The sequence below is a fragment of the Symphodus melops genome, assembly GCF_947650265.1.
Source record: "Symphodus melops genome assembly, chromosome: 10".
Taxonomy (NCBI): Eukaryota; Metazoa; Chordata; class Actinopteri; order Labriformes; family Labridae; genus Symphodus; species Symphodus melops.
Window position 1 is genome coordinate 11,566,812 of NC_136700.1, and position 23,389 is coordinate 11,590,200.

Sequence of the window (23,389 nt, forward strand, 5' to 3'; positions counted from 1 at the left end):
AAAAAAAAGCCACATCAAAACTAATAAATCTTTTTAGCAACTTATGCATTTACTTACAAAGCACTGAGCAAGTCTTCTTCATTTTTTCCTTGAGCTCTCTGTTGTTGTTGCTCCTCGTCTTTTAGGAAGCGCTGAAGCTGGGAGCCTCTTCCCAGACACTGGTCTATCCCTTCGATGGATGGCAGACCCTCGCCAGGGTTAATTATTGTTCGGGTGAAGTTGTAGTAGTAAGGGTCTTTACCCCGTTGTTTCATTCCACTGTCTTCTTCCTCTCCACTGTCCACTGAAGAAGAGGAGGTGCTCATATCGTCCGCTCCATCCACCTGCCCCTCAGCCGACTTCTTCCTTCCACCACTCCTCCTCTTAACCACGGCTCCAGCTGCATCGCCGCTGCTGTAGAAGGGGAGGTCCTCCTCGCCGTACGAGCGGACGGCGTACAAAGGCGTCAAGCCAAAAAACATGTTGGAGCGTGCGCGGGCGCTGCGTCGAGGGTAACGCCGCTTGGTGGATCCCGAGCCGTCGCTGTCGTCTTCGTGGTTTTTCACGTCCATCCCTCTGCCGTGGTCGTCATCCGGGCCGTCGCCCTCGTCCTCTGTGCCTTGGGCGGGGAGGCCGTGGCGGTCTCGGAGCTCACCGGGCGAGCGCTCTTTGTGCAAATCGTCTTCCTCTGTGTGAGTCTGCGTGTCGGATTCAGAGCTGTCGCTGCTGCTGGCAGAGGGCGAGGAGAAGAGAGTGGAGCAAGCAGAGCGACAGGTCCCCTGGCCAGCAGGAGAGACAGTGGAGAGCGTGGTTGTGGTGGTGGGGCATGAGGAAGAAATACCACCAACAGTGCTGGTCCCATTAGGGTCCGTCTTGATATCGCTCTTAAGCGAGGTTACAGCAGGAAGTTTACCTGATCTCTTTTTCTCTTTAGGGAGCTGGTTACTTGTTGGTTTGGTGTGAGACTGGGAGGAGGTATTTGCTTCTTTCTCTTTTGAAAGACCCCCCTGCTGCAGCGGCTGCACGTTGTCCAGACTCGAGCTGTTCTTCTTCTCAGGACAGGAGTAGTTTTCTCTGCTCTTAAAGGATGACCTCTCCCCTACCTGGTTCTCCTGCTTCTCCCCCTGAGCCTTCCCGTGGCCTTTGGTGCTGTTTCCGAGCACTGGAGCTTTGCTGTTGCTGCTGTTGTGCGAGTTGGGGTTCGGAGCGTACAGGTTGGAGCTGCCGGAAGCTTTCGTGTTATTATTCAGAAGAGGGATTTTGTAGGTGCTGTTGCTGTTCTGGAGACTCCTATCTCTATCGCGGTCTTTGGACACCTCTTTGCTGCCTGCCATCTTCGCTTTGGGGTGTTTGTCTTTGGCAGCTGAGGCTGCAGCTGGGGAGGAAAAGTGCATGGAGCCTTGCCTGACAACATCCTCTTCCGCGGGCGTCCTTAACGGCCACACAGGCTTCATGGTCGCGGCTGTAGCTGCACCTGACGAGTAATCATTTGATTTACCTGCATTTGACTTTTGAAATGATGAGTGCGGGGGGACGGATTTCCCAACCACAGCGTCCTTATGGAGTGAAGCTGACATATTTCCAGTGGCACTACTACTCTCCTTCCCTGAGCTGGGCTTGTCCTTAGACTGAATCATGTTAGCGGTGGGGGTGGATCTGTAGCGAGGCTGCGGGTCTTTGCCTCCGTGTTTCCCTTGCTTGTCTGCTTGCTTGCTGCTTCCACCTCTCTGCTGAGCTGTGAGAACAGCAGTGCCCACAGGAGGGGACGACTGACCTGAGCCTGCAGGTGCCAGTCTGAGGGATTTACTCTCACCTCCAGCCTGCTTAGACTGGCTGCCAGGGTTGCTATCTTTCCCTGAGCCAGAGTCTTTGATTTTCTCTGTGCTTCTATAACTGGAATCTCTAGAGGAAGGTTTACTCTTGTCAGAGTCTCTGCTGGACAGTCTGTCTTTACTTTGACCTGAGTCTTTTCCTGCATCCCTGCTATATTGTTTATGCTTCTCAGACTCCCTCACACTAGTGTCTCGGCTGAGGGATCGAGATTTTTCAAAATCCTTGGACACCGACTTGTTCTTGTCTGTGTCTCGATTACTTGACTCCCTGCTCGCCGGTCTCCCCTTCTCAGAGTCTCTGTTCGCTTGTTTTCCCCTTTCGGAATCCTTCAAAAGATCTCTACTGACAGATCTTCCTCTAACAGATTCTTTCTGACCTGAGTCTTTACTAGACAGCTTCCTCTTCTCTTGCTCTTTGGTTGGTATGGTGTCTTTGTCAGAGTCTTTCTGCCCAGGTTCCCTGGAAGATTTATACTTGTCAGAAACCTTGGAGGCTTGGTCCTGACTCAACAGCCTTCCCTTGTCAGCGTCTCTCGGCCCCTGGTCCCTGGATGGTTGTGATCGGTTTCTGTCGGTGGAGAACGTCCTGCCTCTTTCTTCATCTTTCTGGACTGGACTCTTCGCAGAGTCTTTGCTGAGGTGTTTGGACCTCTCAGGGTCTCTGGCAGGCGAGGGGATGAGGGGTGGGGGTGACGTAAGGGGGCGTGATGAAATCTGGAGGAGGGAGGTTGCCCCTCTTTGTCGGTTCAGCTGGTACGAAGTCAGAGAGAGAGAAATGGAGCTGTGGCGACAGGAGTCAACGTTGCGCATGGTGGAGTTCACCAGGGAGTCTCCGACAGTCACAATCTCATGGCTTTGGGGCTGAGAATGACCTCCTACGAAAAAGGAAACATTTTAATGAAGACTTCCCAAAGACAAGCTTGGAACAAAACATGCATGTTGAATATATCTGTAAATCTGTAAATGCAATATTATAATATGGAATAAATAACTGTACCTGGTGAGGGCATGGGCCTGGGGCCTGGTGAGCGCTGACAGGGGGGATAGCTGGGATGTCTGTTCCTGGTGTAAACCCTGAGCTTGGGAGTATTGGAAGGTGAAAGTGTTTCTGATCGCCTCAGGGATTCAAATGGATCAGGGAAGTCTAAAACATGAAAAAAAAAAAAAGAAGAAACAACAGTTTAGTGAAGCACAACGAGGAACTCAAAATGATAACACGGACAGTCAAATTAAAAGCATGAATATATAAAGTCAGCGAAGTCACCTGCTATGGGAGGACTGTGTGCTATAGTGCGATTCTCCTCAGGAGCCATCAAGTTCTTCAGGTCGGACTCTACCACAGGAGGGTGACAAACCAGGATCCTACAGGTATACACACAGCGCTTTCGAGCGTCTAAAGTACTCCAGTACACCCTCGAACATCTGGAGAGAGGAAGATTCATTCAGGTTAACTTCATTAAATTGACAGTCTCATTTCCTCCATCTGAGGAAAAAAGATAAAGGCACTTAAAAAAGCAAGAATTAATCCAAATTGTACTTACTGGTACCCAACAGGGAAGAGTTTGCGTTTGCAGTCTGAGAGTTCAGTCAGTATCCCCAAACAATCAATGGTCATGGAGCCTGTGATGAATATTTATTTTTCAGTAAACATTCAGAAGACACACAAACTAAGTCAAGGACTGTTTGTCATCGAACGCCAACCAATCACAACCTACCGATCGTCATGTGGACATTTTCAGGCTCCAGGCCTGCCAGCCACTTCCTCCTGAGACTAATTCCCTCTAGATCCACCAGGATCCTGCGCATCACCTCAAACCCAGACACCACCTAAAGAGAAAAATACACAAACAAGGAAAGGTGAGGAGAAAAAAAAATGGGAGCATCTAGTTCCTAGCATTTTTTATTTAATCAAGAGATATTAACTCTTTAAAACTTTTCAAAGCTTTCAGAATAAATCTTTTTTTAGGCTGCTGTCAAAATGTCCTATGGTTTACAAAAAAAAAAGATTCATCTCACTTCTCCCTTGATGAGGTCTCGGTGCTTTGGACAGTAGACTTTCTTGTCCTCGAGGAAGACGCAGTGGCACTGGCGGGCGCACATGAAGTGGTAGTTGCTGGTGCAAGAGGTGAGGCCGCAGCCAACTGTGGCCCCTGGCTTCTGACACTTCTCACAGCTCTGAATACAAAGAAGAGCACTTTGTTAAAAAGTCTCGCTGGAGAAAAACGACGTGGGAACAAAGTGGGAACATGTGACGGGACAGAACGTCTCACCAGCTGTTTTCCCCTGAGCACAGCCATGTGAACGTTCTTGAGAGCGCCATCGTCGTCCTCAAACACCTCGGCAGACCACAGGGCACAGTTCACGTGAGTCCACTCGTTCTGACCGATGTACAGCAGCCTTCCTCCCTCCTGAAACAAACGGCCACGTTACATATGATACTGAGACTTTCTTGAAATGTGGTGAAGAGAAGCTTAGCAGTTTCTGACTCACATTGGTGTTCTCATCTCCATACTTTAGACACAGAACACACTGTCTGTTATCACTGATGCCGGGTGGGAGAGGGAGCTCGGGGCTGTCTTCCCGATCTGAAGAAAAGGCATTAGGGGAAAAAATTATTTAATGAGAAGGGGACAGGAGGTGTAGAAAAGTGTGCCAGGTGCACTTATTTTTATTTTTATTTACAGACTTCCGTACCAGGTAGGAGTGGGGGCGGCGGGGGCAGAGATGGAGGGAGCGGAGGAGGGGAGGCTGGAGAATCCGGTTCGCCTGGGTTCTTGGGTTGAGGAGCTGGGATGATCTTTTTCATGAGGTGGGGTAGCTCTGCACGAGAGAGCTCTTGTGTCTCCTGCCACTGGGCGTAGTTGTGGTCTAGGGACGGAGGCAGCACAGCGTTTGGGAGGAGCCCACTACTGGGGAAACAACAGAGGGGCACAATGATTAGAACAGAGAACGGTTGGATACAATTTGAAGTTGTCTTTGTACGATTTCCAAAAACCCGGGTGATGCAACCATCGTTAAAATCCAACACAAGTCTCGGTTAGATTTGGAACTTTAGTGAGACTGCAGGAAATTAAAAAAGCACCCAAGAAGACGATTCTGGGTGTAGTCTGTGTGGTTATGATTGTTTTCACAGCGCATACATGCACTGGGCGTTTTTCCTTTCCAAACTGAGAAAGTTAAAAGACAGTTGTGATGATCAAACAAAAGGGTGTTCATTCCTTCAACACTATGTGCATTAAGTGAGCAGTGACCTTAAATAATAAACCATCAAGTCCAGACGCTTTGCCCGAATGGGTTTTTCCAATCGAAGCCAAGCTGATGTGAAGTATCATCCTTAATGACTCATCCTAATGGGCATCCAGCCAACGATGACCACATCATCATCATCAGGATGTACTGGAGCACCGATAAATAACGAATCAGGGCAGTCCGACGAGCAAACCGCAATGAGGCCACTGTGATGTACTGAAGAGTCATCATGTGAAATGTTGACACTGGTAAGAGTGGAGGCAGCAGGGGCGGAGATAGAGGGAGCCGGGGAGGCTGGAGGCTGGAGGCTGGAGGCTGGAGCCCCCCCCCCCCCCCAAAAAGGTCGGAATAACTTCTGAGAGATGTTGACAAAGTGATCTACTTAGTGGATATCTAAACAACCCGTCAATAGCTCTGTCCAGACTGTTGTCTCGTGCTGCAATATTTACACCCCTGTGATGTTTCGCCTTAAGTCTGAATGTTTTGGAGGCATTATGGTAACAGTATGAAGGGCTACCGTTTTTTATGGCAGTTCCACAGGCAGGACGGTTTGAGCAGAGCTGTCTTTGTTAAAGCTCATTTGGAGGAGAAAGCCGTCTGAAAAGGGCTAATGATGTTCTGGGTTATTTTGGGGAAAAATCTTTGCTCAGCAGTTCACCAGAGAAACTGTATAAAAGGTTTAAGAATACTTGTATTATTCACTTGTGCCTTTAACGAAGGGTGAGTGGTCTAGTGAGTGTAGAGTGACAGTAAAGTACAGTATGTCCTGGATCTTCTCTACTTAGTCACAGATTTCCTCATTCATTAAAGAAGTCTTGTTTGATCACTAAAGTCATAGCAGAGAAAGTGGTGAAGTTGTGATCTCCAAATAAGATCATCTAACATATTAACCACACGAGAAGATAAAAGGACTGTAAAGAGATCCTGATCTTGCCCCTTGGCTGTTATTTCCACTATTTTTACTCAGAGGTTTGTGGGAAATCAGCACACACATTTGTTATAAATATTATTCCACTGCTGGCTCTTGCATTCAGACGATGGTGCAATGACTCCCAGACAAACCACATCTTACTCGTCTGTCATTTTAATTACAGACTTGGAGTTTTCTTTAAACTGCCTGACTTTTCTACGGTCCGGTTCATGTTACACGATTATATAATAAGTTGAACAGCAAGTTTAGGGGGAAAAAAATAATAATCAAAAGATCACTGCTAACTTATCTAGAAGCTAGTGGAATGAGTTTAACAATCACTTACTTAACATGAATAAATCCATCAGAGAAGTTTAGGCCAACGCGTACACTGAGCAGTTTGTAAATCGCTACAACCTCACACATACTCACTTTGCAGAGACGTTTTGCCTTTCCCAGAAACTTGACTCTTTCACTTTGAACCACGGGAATATTCGGTCCATTTGCTGAAACAGAAAACATTCAATGACATAAGTTAACTGGTCACTGAAAGAGTTAACCCTCTGATTAGAATGGTGGTTAAAGATGGAGTTTTTCCTCAATAGGTGAGTTTCATCAATTACCTGTTTGTTTGTTTTTTTACCTGAGTGAGAACAACGATTTAAACAGTCTATAAAATATTGTGTCAGTTCAAAATCACAACATGACTTGTCCATCAAACAAAGAGGTACCATCCCATAATTCAATTCTTTTCTTTGTAGAGACTGTTGGAGAAGGGCTTGGCATTACATTTTCCCCAGCTTGAAAGATTCTCAAAGTTTCAAGTGACGCGACCTTGATCTTGATCTATTTTGCTCTTCTACATGTTTTAGTCAGACGAAGGATTTTTGTCATCCTCGGGTATCAACACAGCGTTTTTCTCTTGGTTTCAGGACTCTAAATAAACAGTCATTTAGTTATCAGAGAAATAAGGTGAGCTAATGTGCAACCACTTCACTTCTCCCCAAATCCTTTGTCAGCTTAAGGTCATCAAGACAACATTTTTTAACATTAAAACTTCTTTCTGCGTTACTGTTTTTTTTTTTCTATTTCTTTCTGGAGGCTTTGTGGATAATTCTGCTGTTGGTTTTAAAGACAAAGACGGGATAAAATCCAGCAAACAAGCAGGTCGAAACTCAACAACAATAAGAATAAAGCCTTCAAAGTTTGAGGCTGGAATATAAAATTGGCTGGATGGTCCATCAGGTCCAGAGCCTGTCAGAAGTTCTTACCCGGATGAAGAAGGACTTGACCATGCTGTTTGCTTTCCTGCTCTCAGGTTGGCCCCCGTCACTGTTGATGGCCGCCTGAATGATCCGCACAATATCATCGCTAAACTCCAGCTGAGGGAGGAGTGTAATGAGACGGACGCGTTCAAAGATGAATTAATAATACAGTGAATTGCTGGTAAACAAACATAAACATTACAGTACATTCATCACAGTAGCTGTCTCTCCGTTATATATGGGTGTGATACAGCTGCAGATTCGAGACACCAGGGCACATTTAAAATGAGAAAACAGACAAGTTGTTTCATTCTAAATATAGATGCTACTCCAAAGACAACGCACTTACCACTGAATTGTAACGGCCTTGATCCATCTTTTTCTCCACCGACTCCAGGTCTGGAGGAGAGTCAGTGGGGGGTGTGGGGGTGACTTCTGTCAGGACTGGAGGATCGGGGCCCTCTGGTGAACGACGGGATGGAAGACTCTCCTCTGTCTCTGGGTTCAGCTCTGGAGGCTTCACCGCCTGCGCCGAAGTTAAGAGAGTTACACCCCAGGTTAAGTTTAAGAACTTAATGTGTCCGAGCTTAAATTATTTCGGCGCAATATATAAAAGACTGTAAGAATGAACGACAATGACGTGATACTGAAACTATACAAAAAAATCTTCAATAGATAAAACAGGAAACTATGGAAGGAGCATCATCGGTGTGTCAAACCTGTCTGTAGCGTAGCAGGTGTGACGATGTGCGCGAGTTGAGCAGTGCAGTGAGAACGTGGCGAACGCAGCCCTGAAGCTCCCTCTCCAGAGCCGTCCTCCACTCGGCTGGATGGCGGTTGGTACATTTGGTACACGTGTAGGCGACGCTCTCCGGCAGCTTTGAGAGCAGCTCGTACATTTCATCTGGGTGACAGGCAGGAGATGACGGGTCATTACTGCTCCCATTATTAGGTTTCTGTGCCTCTCGTCAACATGACAGTGTGTACAGGACGGCCTGTCAGTCGGCATCACAGACACTGACAACTTACAACACAGATTGAGTATGGCGTGTTCTGATATAACTGTGTACAGCACTCTACGGACAAAGAACTTGCAGGTAATTTGTGCTTAAAATGACCTTTTACCTGGCTTTTTTCCAGGCCTACTTACCGGTCAGATTCTCACACTTAGCATGAACCCAGTGGTTGCAATGCCCACACTCCATCATCTTGCTATCGTAGTCGTCATCATCATAGCACTTATCACATAACGGGCAGAAGTTACCTAAGTAAGAGCACGGCAACACAACAAGTCAATATCTTCAGAAATTCTTCTTCTTCTTCTTCAGTCCCACAATGAATACCAGAGCTCCACGTGCTTCTCGCTCACCTTTCGCAAAAAGTTTGGCACAGTCATGGCACATGGAGAAGTCATGTGACCACTGGGCATCCGAGGACTTCCCAGGTTTAGTGGCTCCGCAACTCTTACAGCGCACACACTTGGTGCAAACCTGGGGTTAAAAAAACGAGTTAAGAGAAACAAGGTACCAAAAGGTGTGAGAGTAACACAAAGGAAAGAGTTAGAGTAGAGCGTGTCCGTACCCAGACTCTCTTCTTCTTGGTGGGTCTGGTGGGGTGGTTGGGACCCAGGCACTCCGGGTGATAGCTGTTTCGGCACTTATCACACTCTAGCAGCTGCTGCTACAGAAACAAAGGCCAGCAGTGGTGTTAGCGGAGAAAATAAAAGGAAGGCGGTTTAAATATCCAATGAGGGTAATTTGAGAAAAGGAAAGCTCATGCTGAATAATCAACAGGTCAACTCGGTTCTGTTCTGTTCAGAACAAGTAAGGCAACATGTGTCACAGACGGTCTCGTGTCTGGAGGAACATTACAGTCTTTCAGGGCAGTGCATGGAAGAGTTTGGAGCTCCATAAAACCTTCCAAGAATTGCTCTCATGCTCTCTAGAGCAACCTTAGTGGTAATTGCTGGAGTCGTTTCCTGTGGCTTTGGGTCAACACAGTTAGCTTAACAACACACACACACACACACACACATCTATGCTACAAGCCTTGTTTTTTCATTTACAACTGAAACACCACACTCCAATGCTAAAGATAAAAGGCCAACATAATAAACGACTGTTTTCCTTTTTTATTCTATGTTGGTCACAGTACATGAAAGGTAACTTTGTGCCTGACAGTGTATAAGAAAGGTGGTGCCGGTGGCCTAGAGGTTAGTTTGTGTGCCTTATGTACAGAGACAGTAGTCCTCAAAGGCGGTCACTAGCCACGGTTCTGGATTCAAATCTGACCAGTGGCTACTGTCACTCATGTCATTCCTGTCTCTCCCTCGCCCCTGATTACCGGCCCAATTGGAGGCATACAGAGTCCACAATAGAATCTCTGAGAGCTGCAGTCCTCTAAATTTCAAGAAAAAAAAAAATCTGCCAAGTAAAAGTCTTCCAGGAAGTAAGTCCATTACATTGGGGAGTAAAAAGGCATTTAAGTTTGCCGCTGCCTTTATTGGTAAGAAAGTGAAACTTAATGAGCTGCTCTTACTGGAGGCTTTTAGGGGATTTTATAAGACTCGTAGGCGAGCACATCGGGCTGCAGATATGTCTGATATGAATGTGGTTGATCCTGAAAACATTTGCTGGTTTATTTCCTTATTTCATGTGTTTTCAATGTGTTTGAAATGTAAGGTCTTGTATTATATGAGTACGCATGGCTGCTCATTGTTCGCTGTGCTGCTGCCCGTCTTTGACGATCACACCTGGTCATATCGAACTTAAAAGAATATTCTTTGACAAACTTTGAGCAAACAGAAAATGTTTTCAATGGATTTCAGATTGTGCACGATATGATCCACCAGCTGCAGTTTTGAAATTTCAGTGGCCTCTTCTTTCAGGCTTTCAAGGCCAGATTCTAAATCTGAGAGTCCCAGAGGCTGCCTACTGCTGACGACGTCCTTTAGCCGCAGATAAAGGCTGGAACGTGTAAGACTGGACTTTGTGATTTTGTGTAGAGATTTGTTTTTGTGTTTTAAATCAAAGTCTGTCTGATTTTTACGAACCAATAAAAACATGTTAAATGTTACTGTGCCAACAGGACAAAACAATCTGACAATCTGTTTGATTTGTTTTTTAAAACATTTATGCGTTTGTGCATAATCCTTGACAGCCGTTCAATCACACCATGCAGATATAAAAGACTTGAGTTGAATGATTAAATCATGGGAGGAATCCAAGAAGCTGATGACGTGCTTAATCGTTAAGCTTAAAGGCAGAAAAGTGACAGTCTCTCAAAGGAAGTATTAACTCACTGTCAGTCAAAGCTTCGTCTGTGGAAGGCTTTTAAATGGACTGAATGACGTACTTTAGTTTTCTGATGCTGGCGTCCACAGGCCTGGCAGAATCTGCACCTTCTACAACACCAGTTCTCAAACTGCTCCTGGAGAGGGCGCTCTGACTCCCCGAGGCAAAACAGGTGGAAGGGTTCACAGCACACCTGGCAGAAGACGAACTACAGGCAGCCAGGAAGAGGAGAGGATACTGTCAACTCGAATTTGAATTCGGTCTAAAAACCTTTTTGGAAAACAATGACCCGTTCTTTTCTGTACCTCGACATTGCCACTGCTTGCACATAAGAAGCAGAGCACCCTCGGTGTGACAGGCACGGAGGTGAGCAGGCTGAGGCCGCCAGCCTCCCACACCTTCTCAACATCATGGTCCCTCTTGAAATCCACTCTGATACGATGCACTCCGTCGCAGGGCGCTCTGGACTTGGTCTGGCCCCTAGTCGAGGGAGTGCTCAGCCAGTTTAAAGTACTGCTGCTGAGAGGTTTCGTGGTCAGTGGCTGCTGACACGAGGAGGGAAACTTTTAGACATCAAAAATATTTCATTGAATCACGAGGATTACAAAAAAAAAAAAAAAAAAAAAAAAAACTAATCTTCGGGAAAAAGCCTCACATTGACTTCTTCTTACCTTATCTTTTGCTCTCAGTTTGGGAGTTGGAGGAACCGAGCGAGGAGCTGGTTTCTTTAACTGTTTTGATTCAGCTGTGGGAAACGAAAAGGGAATCACTCATTTAAACAACAATTAAGATTTACTTTTACCGACTGTTATTGCTTATTTTGAGCACTTACAGCCTTGTCTTAGCATGCACAATAGCATGCTACATTTAACATCGCTCTTCTTAGAACTTTCAAGCGGTCTTTCAAAGTCATTCTCACCCGTGTCTGAAGTGGTAGGAGTTGAGCTTTGCTGTTGCATCGAGTGCTGCTGGGGCTTCTTCTTGGGTTCGCTCAGAGAAATCTTGGGTGAAGCGTCTTTTTTGGAAGGTGCCTGACTCGGAAGAGGCCGTTGTTGTTGTTGTTGTTGTTGTTGCTGTTGCTGCTGCTGCTGTGACGGTTGATGATGAGATTGTGTAGACTGGGTCGGGGAATTCTGCGCTGAAGACGAGGGGGAGGACGATGAAGAGGACGAGGAAGATGAAGAAGTGGATGAGGAGGAAGAGGAGGACGAGGATGAGGAGGAGGAGGAGGAGGATGTCGGTGGTACAGAGGGCTGTACTTTGTGTCCCTTCTTGCTGGTGATGCTGCCTGTGACAGAGGGCTGTTTGGTGTCTGGTGTCGGGACCGGAGACGGGCTCGGTGTTGTGGTTGCACTGGGGGCCTGCGCGGGTTCAAGTGGGGCAGGGGAGGACGCGAGGGCTGGAGATGACTGCTTTGACGAAGGCTGCTGCTGTCTTGACTTATCGTCTGCCAACTTGAGCGGCGGTGTGTCGCTCTTTTTGCGGGGAGGCTCCTCCTTAGGGGGTGCGGGAGAGGATTTAGGTCCAGGCTCTGAGGTCGGTCCTTTGACCAAATTGAGACCCTCTTTCTTCTCAGACAGCTTGTTCTTTTTCTTGTCTTTCTTGCCTTTGCCCTGCTTTTGAAGAAACATCTTTGAGGGCATCCACTGCAAATTCTGACACTTTCTCATCCTGTAAGGAAGTAAGAAACAGAGACCATCAAAACGTGTGTTTCTTTCTTTAAAAATAATAAACTTGTTCACAATATAAATCAATCATTTATTGAGACCGCCACCTCAACAGCTGATACTCACTTGCAGCATTGCTTTTTAATGTTTCGCCCTCCAAATTTCGGCTTGTCCAGACAGTTGGTGCAGACCCCACAGTCTTCTGGAACTTGACATCCTGAGCACTGACCACAGCGACGCGACCGACGACCCTTCTTGGGAGGAGCTTCTTGAACGGCCTTCTGCCGTGTCTCGCGTGGCTTTATGGGAGGGGACTGAGGCTCCGCCTCCTCGGAGCCTGCTACCGATGACTTGTCTGTCGAGAGATACAGAAATGTAAATAGTCATCATAAATTAAGTACAGTTAAAAATGATGATTTTTGAAAATCATAATGAAGATATTCGATAACTCAAGTCATACGGCAGCTAACATAGCAGGAATGGGGAAGGCGAGCTCTGCTTTGGCCTTCATCACTACACTGTGTCCTTAAGCACTCCTTGATGGGAGATTTCTCTGCTCATGTTATTAGTCTGTCATCACTGCGTCCTGCAGAACTCTTCCTGGGCGTGCAGAGATTTTGTGTTGCGAACATCAACCCAGACTATTCTGCACGTCAATAACAGTTCTTTACATCAATAAAGACATTAACCTTCCATTACATATAATTCAAGCTGTGCGAACCAAGTCCCTGCTCAGAATCAGGATGTCTTTATGGTTTTGATATTTCCTGTTTTCGCAATCAGTTAAACGCTCAAGTTAAAAAGACAAGATCACGTTTGTCTGAGTGACCTTTGAGCGATACTATCTGGCAACACTTTAAAAATGTATTCGACTTTATAGCGATGCCAGGCCTGTGTTATATTGTTCACTTTCATCAACATGCGCGAGTTGATAAACCTTTACAGCTTCACCCTGACGTTGTTATCCTCGCACGGTTCTCGTGAAATAAGCTCTCACCGTCATTCCCCATGGAAGATAGGATCTTCTCTCTCTCCTCCCAAGGCAAGGCACTAAGTGTGGGCATGTCGTCAGGGAACACCGCCCGGTTACGACCGAGAGCCACGGCTGCACGGCGACATACATGCTTGATGCGTGGACCGCGGACAGAGGTCTCCGACGAGTCGCTCTCTTGACCCTGGTTAGTATTAAACATAAAGACAGACACGGACTTTGAAGACAACCATCATAATAACAATAAAAAATTAAATGGTGCCAACATTTTGTTACATTGTTTGGATTTGCATCTTTCGCAAGAAACTTCTGGTCGCTGGCCCGTAAGGACATGAAGGATAAAAAGTGCATATGTAAATGTGCCGGCTTAAATCAGGTGGCTGCTGCTCCGATGAGTTCAACTGAGAGTTTGATTTTTTGTCTTCTTTTTTTTTTTTTTTTTCCTTGAAATTGTTCAATGAACGCCTTTCAACATCTAATCTTTAGATTAAGAGCAGAAGAACAGAGGAGCTCCTCCGCTCCAAACACAACACTTTGAAAAGCACAGCCAGCGCTGCTTTCTGCATAATGGATGAGGCGAACAGAATTCCCCTTGAGTAACCCTCTGTATGGGACTTTCCCCTTATGAAGTTTCACATTGAGTACAAACAGAAAATATTCATAGCATCTTGTCAAAGTCGCTTACCCACCAGCTACCACGGTTCTTATAATGTCAGTCATTTTAAACCTCAACGCATTACTCATTTAGGCAGGTTGGGCTTCACCGTGAATCTGGTACCTTACTGTCGGTTCTGCAGAGTTGTGGGTAAGCTCATTTTGTACATTTTTCTCACACTCAAGGTCACTCTTCCATGAAGGATCTCGCATGCTGGAGATGCAGCTTCGACTTCAATAGATTCCTTACTTTGTAAGCTACACATTATAAATCCAACAGAGATGAAGTGGCTTTATGTAGGTGAACTGAAAACACGTCTAAGTATTTATCGCTTTGGCTACACGATGAAAGTGAGAGAAGCAGGTATACATCTGTCATGTCTTTGAGAACATGTTCTGAAGTGAAAACTGACCTGAACCTTGGTCTGGTCTGCAGGCTTTAGCTTACTCTTCTTGATCTCGAAGAGTTGTGCCTTGGCTTTCTTTAATAGTCCAACTACCCGCTTGTCTGTCACCGGCTGTTTCTCTGCATGCTCCAACACTGGTCCAAGAGAGGCGACAGGGAGCTGTTGTCTGCCTGGCTGCCCTGGAAGGTTTGCAGTCTGCTGGCTAGGAGCGCTTTGCTTCTCCTTCTCCTTTTCCCCATCCTCAATCTCTACTCCTTTCTCCGAGGGTCTACCCTTCTTAGCTAAACGGCCCTTAGCGAGAGAAAGGGGTACGGCGGAAAGGGGCACAGCGGGATGGATTCCGCGCAACTCTGAGGACACGGTCTCGGAGACTGTGTCGACGGATGTGGATTTTTTTCTACCTGGAGTCTTTTTTGGAGCGAGAGTTATCAGAGTATCTTCGGAGTCCCTCCCATCCACGGAAAACAGAGCAGAAGCCGCATTCGGGGAGCCATCCGGTGTCGAAACTTTGCTCCTTTTCTCCAACTCCTTCCTCCCCTCCCTCTTGTTCTCCTTCTCCTTCTCTCTGTTCTTCTCAGAGTCCCTTTCTTTTTCTTTCGGCGCAGATTCCTGGGGAACTGACAGGCATTTCTCCTTACCTCCTTTCCCAGCTCCTCGCCCCGTGTCCTGTGCACTGGAAGGAAATAGGGGGAAAAGTGGGGAGGACGAGGAGGACGTGGTGGACAAAGGAGGAGGGTTTCCAGAAGATCCCCTCCTGCTCTCAGTCGTCCCTTGTGAGGACAGAGCCCGGGAAACAGTGGAGAAGGTGCTGAAAGAGGCAGGAGTTAAGGCACTAGTGGCGAGTGGACTTGCGGAAACCCCCGGCAAAGAGCTGGAGTTACTATTGGAGACGGAGCCGGTCAGCACAGACATCTCAGAGGACCCTTTCCCTATGGATATCTGACCTACTTGGCTGCTGCGTCTGGTCATTGAGTGGGAAGGAGACCGTGGGTTGCCACGTAATGTCACAGACACTAGTCTCCTCCTGCGCCGCAGCGCTCTGCTGGAACTCGAGGACGTCTGGTGCGGGGAGAGAGAGCCAGGGCTGCTTCCAGAAGACGAATGCAGGGTCACGGACTCGAATATCCGAGAGTGGGCCTCGCTGGGGGTGAACCGGGGAGCACGGAGCAAGGGGCTGCGCTTCTGGAGTGTGGCGTCAAAGCGGGATGAGGAGGGATGTTGGTGGTGGCTGTGGCTGTGAAGAGGGGAAAACAGACGAGTTCCCGTGCCTGCTCCGCCGCTTTGGGCGGGGAAGGAAACCGGAGAAGCTCCGCCTGCTCCGCCCACACCTTGTGGCAACAGCCCCACATCCTCCGCCGTGAGAGGGGGAGGACGGAAGTTGTCAAATATAGGCTTGCGAATTAGGCCCTCCTTGGCGTATTTAGCTGAGGAAAAGTACTGATGTTCAGGGTGGGACAGGGACGTCCAGCGAAAAGTCGGCTCTCTTAGAATCGAGCGGCTTCGCTTGTCCGACAAGCTGGACAGAACTGACGGTCCAGACAGGAACGGAGGGATCGGGTGAGACATCCAGGGTGACTGAGGGTGGTGTTCACTGATGGCAGCTGCATTGGAGGAAGCCGACTGTAGAGGCTGTGGAGGGGAGTGGAGAGGAGGAGGCGGAGGCGAAGAAGAGGAGGAGGCTGTCGATGAAGCCTGTTGGGAATTCACAAGTGTCGAGGGGGACAGCAGCACTCCTGTTGGCGGGCTGATGATGGGCTTCTTAGCCCCGGCAGCTTCTCTAACCCTCTGGCTCTGACTTCCCCGGCCGACGCCCTGTCCTCTGCGGCCACGCGAAGTCAAGTCCGCCAACACGCGCTCCGGCTCCGGCTCAGAGGGAGGCGTGGGAGGCCGCGAGCTGTGCAACAGGTTGGACTCCCTCTCTCCCTGCGAGGATGGAGAGTGATCCTCTGGCTCCGACAAAGCCTGTGTGGCCTCTGAAGCCTGGGAGTCGCACGATGAGTCATCCAAGCTGGGGCTGCTGGACCTGGAGGACTCTGCGGAGGAGAGCTGGGAGGAGTGCTGCGACACGGCGCTCGAGCCACAAGACGCTGCGCTGCTGCTGAATCGCCCGTTGGCGTTAGCGCTGTTTGTGCTGCTGTTGAGCAGGTTGGCTGCGGTTGATGGAGCGCTGGGAGTTGGGACAGGAGGTGGAGGAGTGGGGAGGGAGTCTACAGGAGCAGCGGTGCCAGTATTGGTAATAGCGGGTGTAGAGGAGGCCAGTAAAGGGGCAGGGGAAGAAGAGGTGGTGGATGTGGGCTGGGTGGGTGTGGACACAGAGGAGGGCGTTGCCTCTAACCGCGCTATCTTCATATGCGGCGTAGGAGTTCCAAAGCTGCCCTCGTCTTCAATGAAGCGTTTGGGGGTTTTGATGATGCGAAGGGAGACGGTGCTCACGACTGGCATGATGAACTGCCTAATGTTTTTTAGTTGGGTCTTCCTGATGCCAGCCTCAGCCGTTCCTGACCCACTCCCTCCAATGGCCCCGGCCTCCTTCTCCAGCCTTTTCTGCGCTCCTTTCTTTGCACGCTGCAGCAACTGTTTGGCGATGGTCGCATCAGTGCGTTTGGATGAGGGGACAATTCTGACAGGCTTCCTATGGCGGGGGCTTTTTCGAAGGCCCACTGTTCTGCCAGACTTGGAGGGGCACGGGGATGCAGGTGGATCGGCAGAGTCCTGGTCCTCAGCATCATCCACGTTCCTCAGCATAGGCTGGGGAGTGTGTGGTTCTGGGCCTCTATCCCTATAGACCTTATGTTTACCATCCCCGCATTCAATGGAAGAAGAGAGCTGCGCAGCAGCAGCTGCTGCCGCCTCAGCTTTGAGACGCTCAGCTGAGGGAGGTCGCCCACGTCTGCGTCGGGGTACACCAGGCAATGTCTTGAGTCGTGACTTGAGAGGGGCGAGTTTAGTCACTTGTAACCTTTTCAGGTTGGCAACTCTGGATTCACCCCGCCCACCTTTGGAAAGCTTTGCATCAGTGCTGTGTGGCTGAGCAGAGCCGGGGGCCGTCCTCTTGACACCCTTTCTGTCATTGTCCTCTGTGTCCATGCCCAGCTCAGACCCAGCCAGTCTACCGCCTTCCCCTGCTGCATGGCTGACTGTAGTCCAACTTTTTTTGCTACTTGAGGACGGGGGTCGGCCTCTTCTCTTTTCTCCGGTGCCAGGTGGCCTCCCAGGCAGCCTTTTCACCTTCTCAGCTGGCCTTTCAGGACCCTCAGGTTTGGCCTGTGTGGGGGAAGGAATGGAGGGAGGGGAAGGTAGACTTGCAGCAGCTTTCTGGATAGTGAAGGCTCTTGGAGGACGGCCTCTGGGTTTCTTCTCCTGCAGTGCTGGACCTATAAATAAAAACCAGAGAACCTTTAGTAATCATGGAAGATTTAGATAGTGGCACTTTAAGACAAAAGTAAAGTGGAGAGTCATTTTGAAGAAACTTTACCTGAAGAGGTTGTTGAAGGGCTCTGTATTCTTTTCTGCTCAGTAACTGTTCTGAATCCTCTAAAAGCTTCGTCCTAAAAAAAAGAAAAACAAAGAGAGAAAACGAATCAACATTTTGTGACCACACAATTGCAAATTAAATTACAACTGTAATGCAGTGAAGAGGCAATGGTTGGTTAAAAGGTCAAATTTACAGCATCCATCATTGTACATAATTGTCAGTTGGCCTAGATGTGCAACACTTGAGTCATTTTTGAAGACTCAGATGAAGGCTCAGGCTTCAAGGCTATAATGATGTCCTCGATCTCCCTTCTGCCTGTCAGCTTACTCTGATGCTCTCATGCTTCTTTATTTTGTCGGTATAAACACGCCTGCAGTTTGAGAAGGCTCAAACCACAACAGGCAATGTGTATTGCAGACAATCAAATCTTAGTCTTCATGTAGAAAGACAAAGCGAAGAAAACACGAGCGGAAAAGAGGTCGACAGTCCATCACCAAGTGAGCAGCTATGTTAGGCTATAATGCTCATTATGCGCTACATCTTTTCATCAGTCTCAGCTTAACTTTAAAAGACATGGAAGGACTTTTGCACATTTGGTAACCTTTTCCATGCTGCAAGGATTTTGTTCCTTAGTTCTTCAAAAATAAAATGTTTTGCGTTTAAACAATGCAAAACTAAAAACCAGTCTTTTTGCAACTTTAAAAACCTATACTAAATGTCTGAAACATCCAGAACAAGTTAGCTTCAGGGCTCATGTTACGGTGATCTTTAAGTCCAGAAGTTCAAAAAGGCCTATAAAGCAGAGAGGAAACACCAACCAGTTACTCTGCCGCTTTTTGGCTGAAGTGTACACTTGATTAGAAACGCTCAAAGCATTACTGAGCAGCTGCTGAATACAAGTTTGTCTTCTATAAAAGAGAAACAAATGTGGAACCAAGTAGCATAACAGTGATAGAAAACTCCAGTCATCCTCAAAAGAAGAAACTGTTTGACAAATGGATGTTAGCTGCAGCTCAGCTTGCAGCCCACTCACTAAGAACTTAGTTTAACCACCCAGGTATGTTTGAGACATCGGCTAAATGTGTGGCTTTTTCTAAAATATACTTTCGTTGAAATGAACACAGAGGGAATCCAAAAATCAAGCTACACTCCTAGAAACGAGATGACTTGATGAAAATAGCAGCTCAGCTCAGAGCCCCCCAGGACCCCTCAAAATACATGTTGGAGTCAGTTTGTTCTAAGCAAATACAAATAATGCATCAATCTCATTAAACAAATATCGGAAGACATTTTAATTCATTTGGGTATTCCTGTCACCTCTGCAAATAATTAAATTGAGTTTGAACCATATTGAATCGATATCAAATCAAAATCTCATTGAACTGTGAGGTTCTTGACAATAGCCTAATAAATGTAGTGCATCGTGCCTCAGTAAAGCCTTACGGCGTGCAGCAGAGAAATCACTTCAGTATAAATAACATCTTCAGTATCCTCTCTTTGTGGCTCTACTTCTTCCAATCAGAGTGTGTTTAAGAGTGGAGGTGAGTATGTCATTTCATCACGTTTATTTATAGCAGCGTGTGGGGATGCAGTCAAGATCTCGTTGGCCCAGTTTGTAAAGCAGCTGCTATCCAAGTGTAGCCCATGCAATTGTGTGCACATGAAACTGATCTGCACCCCCATAACAGTAAAAGGGGACCAGTTCAGCCTCACTCAGTGCTACGATGTTACAATGCTGGATGTTAATTTAAAGCATATGTTGAAATGTTTAATTTACTCTCTCACTTTAGATGGTCTTTTGGCCAACTCTTAGCCTTAAGGGGCTTCAGGAGTTGCTATTGGCTAGGACCTTTATATATATATATATATACTGTATATACTGTAGACTTGGGCAGATCCCTTATTATCAACATCATTAAGAGCTCAGCTGTCAATAAATGACTGCTGATTGGATATAGGATTAGCTCACAGCAGCTTCCCTGTATACGGCCAAAAGGTGCTGAACAGCGAGTCAGACTCTGACGTACAGCGAGTCGCTTTGGACAAAAGTGTCTGCTAAATGAATTGTAGAATAAAAAGTAGGGATGTTCCTTTATAAGAATCCTAACTTCAGTAGAATACTAGAAAAAACTGCAAATGATATTTATACCAGTTTTGAACAAAAGGCATCCAATATCATTATAATAGATTTTTTTAACAAAAATTGCAATTAACTTCTTCACACAGTGTAAATTGCACAAATCCGTGCAGTGCATCTTTAACTCAAAGCTCCAGCGCTTTTCGATACGATCGATCATTGAAACAACAAAGATTGAATATTTGTGCAACACGATATCAAAAAGCAGTAAAGTAGGGACAATTCTGACATCCTCACTGCAAACCAGAACGCTCACAGTCCCAACACTTAGGCTACGTACGGCACTACGTACCGTAAATTCCGTACTATTGAGCGCACCTGGATATAAGCCGCACCGGCTAAAAATAAGTAAATAAATGTATTTGTACATATATAAGCCGCACTTGATTATAAGCCGCAGGTGTCCACGCTATAACAAGAGCTATTTACACAGACGTAGGCTACCGGTAACATCCGCAAATACTGTAGCGTCCGTACGGACGTTAAAGGACGACGGGAGCGTTCAAATAATTTTTAATAACCCGATCACTGTCGGCCGTGAGAACGCCGTTTACAGCAGAGAACAACACATAACTTGCCGTAACAATCCAACTCTCTCCCCCAGCGTTCTCTCATACAGCCACTCAACACGTTCTCGCTGGTGCATTCACTGACTCTCCACATAATCGGAATTATGAACACATTATCAACTACCGACTTTACAACATGAACCGTTACAATACGAAGCCTAGCCGACGGTGTCTGTAACACGACTGATGAAAAAGATGACCGTAATATATTTCACAAGAAAAAGTCCATCCATTCACTGCCTCAGAATGACTTCATTACTCACTTCCTCAGTCTCTGTTGTCGCTGTCAGTGTCATCTTAACGTGCAGCAGCTCTATTAGCTTCTTTGACAGCCAGGTCGATCGCCTTTAACTTGAAAGCTGCATTATATGTATTTCTCCGTGTGTTTTCCATGATGATGGTGCGTGCATGAAGCGCAAAATGACTGATATTAAGATCTGACGTGACGAAGTCAAATGTTTTTGCGGCAGAAGCTCATTGTCCCCCATAAAAAATCCATGCATTAGCCGCACCGGAGTAGAAGCCGCAGTGCTCGAAGTGTGAGAAAAAAGTAGCGGCTTATAGTCCGGAATTTACGGTACGTGCTAATTTCAGAAAGTGCTTTTAAAATCAGTTGGAAGGAAAGGTTTCTAAAGAAGTACCCAACAACACTGGGTAGTGTTGTGATGTGGAAGATAAGATCCATGAGTGCAGGTTGAACCTCCAGGCTCTGAATGCAGATGGAAGTTGCTCTACGCACATTTGTTTTACAGGTAACTTAAAAAGAACTTGAGGGATGAAGCTGGTTATGTTTTGGTGAATATAAATGGGTGCTCCACACATGAAAAGGATTCTCTCCCTGAATGTGGGACCTGCAGAGACGCTCCATCTAAAAGGACAACAATCATAGTCCCAGAAGGAAGGAAGAACAACCTGTTATAAAAGGAGGTGGGAAAACAAATGCTGTATACTCATGAATACCATTTGGCTGTAAGAAGAAATTGGAGATTACTCTCGAAATGTGTCGTTAAAGACACATAGTGCAATCTTAAGGAAAATAAAAACACGAGCGTCTGTTCTACATGTAAACAGACAACAATAACAGACAGTCTGTACTGCTGTTTGTCCTGGCAGGCAATACTAATTCAAGCATCATTCAGCCCTCATGTCTTTGCACTGTATACGCTTCTCCATTCACTCCCTCTCTCTTCTAGTCATCGAAGCAGCATCCTCTTCTCTCTGAGCAAGAAGATGCTGCTCCTGGTTGGTGTTGTTGCTGAGCTAAAAAAGGGGGGGGGGGGAGGGGGGAGGAGTACCAACGGACAGCTATGACTCGCCGTTGTAGTGTGAGTAACAGTCAATGACATCACAACATGCTTTCCTGGAGGCAACGAGGGGAGGGGCGCTGTTTCATCAGCTCACGCACACTTGGTACATGTGCAGGTGTGCCTCCTGATCCTGTAAGCCCCACACACACACACACACACACACACACACACAAATAAAAACAACCCCCCACCCCCCTCCTCAAAGGATGTAAACAAGTAGAACAAGGAGTGAGGATGCGGGGGAGGGGAGCAACGCTTAGGCAGCCAGGCAAACAAGGGTGAGGAAAGAAGGAGGGCTGTGGGAGAAGGACAGAAAATAGGAGACAGCATCTTGACCACATGCACCATCAAGACCAGAGGGAGCACAGTTGTCTCCGGGGAGCACGGAGGATGAAAGGGGTTTGGGTTTGTTTTTTTTACATGCCCGTGCAGATGCTTGCCTCCCACATATGACAAGCCCCTTCCACACCACCAAACCCCCTTTTTTTGCTCCATATCCCCGTTCACTGCCATGCTACCAAACACATTTTCAGTCACTCAGTCACTGCTCACTCACTTCCTGCCCACAGAGCAGCGTGTGAAACACAAGGCTCTCCATGAGCTCAGGAGTAGGGCAGCCAGGCACAAGAAAGTAACTCCAAGATGTAAACAAACACTGTAGTAGCTTGGAAAGGTAGCGTTGCATTACAGCCTGCAGGCGTTGCAAAGGGTCACTGCTACTCCTTTTCCATTTCAGCTCTTCAAGTTGAGGGGGGGGGGGCCCGAAAAAAAAAAAAATCTTTATTTGCCGTCCCTCTCGCCGTGACAACACATGTGCAGTTTCGCTTCCTGCACTTCGCAGGAATGGTTTGATATAAAACTCCTCGTGACGGAGAGACAGTAACTGATATTATTCATTTCTGAAGCAACACTTTGGTTTTCAGGAGTTACGTGGGACTTTCCCTGCGAGGTTATGGGACGGATGTGAATTTGGTTTGAGGTATCATTTTGACTCAAATGTGACGCCCTTAGTTAACTGATGGGACTTGTTCTGTCTTCAGAAAGATGTGGCTGTAGATTAGGGGCCCGTTTTTTTTTTCATGCAGGGGTTAAAGTAGATTTTAACTTTTAACTCTCAGTTCTCTGAAAAAAAAAAAAAATTCTATTTAAGTCATTCGATGATGGAACCAAATGACTGTACTTAAGACCTATGTTATGTTTCGTTAGTGAGTTTTGAGTCACAAGTATGTTTATAGGTTACAAACCAAAAAGACCTCCTCAGAATCTTTTCTCCCCCTTAGTGTGAAAACAACATTTTCTCGACACATTTTCAGGAAGCTTTTCTCTTGTTCAGACTCAAGCGCCTCATCCCTTCCTGGAATGTAAATTAGTGATGAGTTCATCATCCGATAGACCGCCTCTGATGACGCATCCATTAACAAAAAAGCCACGGAGAGATCTCAACAACTACTAATAACAGTGCACTGTGACGTTAATGACTAACGTGAAGAAGAAGAAAAAACATAGAAGTGGAAGGTCCAGACTTATTCACTGACTGAAAAATTGTTTCTACCACTTGAGTGAATTACACAGCAATTCCCCTTTGTGAACCCTGTCAGCGCCAAGCAAAAGGTGGACATTTGTTTGTTTGTTTGTCTTTTTCAAGTGTCCTAAC

The 23,389-nt window shown here is 46.8% G+C and overlaps 1 protein-coding gene across 1 annotated transcript in view; it reads right to left on the reverse strand.

Moving 5' to 3' along the window:
- kmt2a (lysine (K)-specific methyltransferase 2A) overlaps positions 1-23,389 on the reverse strand; it is a 38,557-nt gene that overhangs the window by 11,336 nt on the left and 3,832 nt on the right. Inside the window, exons 2-25 of the mRNA XM_079353768.1 lie at positions 17,723-17,795; positions 14,254-17,621; positions 13,193-13,370; positions 12,322-12,550; positions 11,448-12,199; positions 11,200-11,273; positions 10,834-11,073; positions 10,590-10,736; positions 8,817-8,915; positions 8,605-8,725; positions 8,386-8,499; positions 7,955-8,139; positions 7,585-7,761; positions 7,242-7,352; positions 6,403-6,476; positions 4,506-4,720; positions 4,302-4,396; positions 4,082-4,219; positions 3,828-3,986; positions 3,527-3,638; positions 3,353-3,431; positions 3,076-3,233; positions 2,809-2,955; positions 58-2,686 (exon numbers count right to left, since the gene is read on the reverse strand). Coding sequence (XP_079209894.1) covers positions 58-2,686; positions 2,809-2,955; positions 3,076-3,233; positions 3,353-3,431; positions 3,527-3,638; positions 3,828-3,986; positions 4,082-4,219; positions 4,302-4,396; positions 4,506-4,720; positions 6,403-6,476; positions 7,242-7,352; positions 7,585-7,761; positions 7,955-8,139; positions 8,386-8,499; positions 8,605-8,725; positions 8,817-8,915; positions 10,590-10,736; positions 10,834-11,073; positions 11,200-11,273; positions 11,448-12,199; positions 12,322-12,550; positions 13,193-13,370; positions 14,254-17,621; positions 17,723-17,795 — 9,674 coding nt within the window. The remainder of the gene's footprint in view (positions 1-57; positions 2,687-2,808; positions 2,956-3,075; positions 3,234-3,352; positions 3,432-3,526; positions 3,639-3,827; positions 3,987-4,081; positions 4,220-4,301; positions 4,397-4,505; positions 4,721-6,402; positions 6,477-7,241; positions 7,353-7,584; positions 7,762-7,954; positions 8,140-8,385; positions 8,500-8,604; positions 8,726-8,816; positions 8,916-10,589; positions 10,737-10,833; positions 11,074-11,199; positions 11,274-11,447; positions 12,200-12,321; positions 12,551-13,192; positions 13,371-14,253; positions 17,622-17,722; positions 17,796-23,389) is intronic.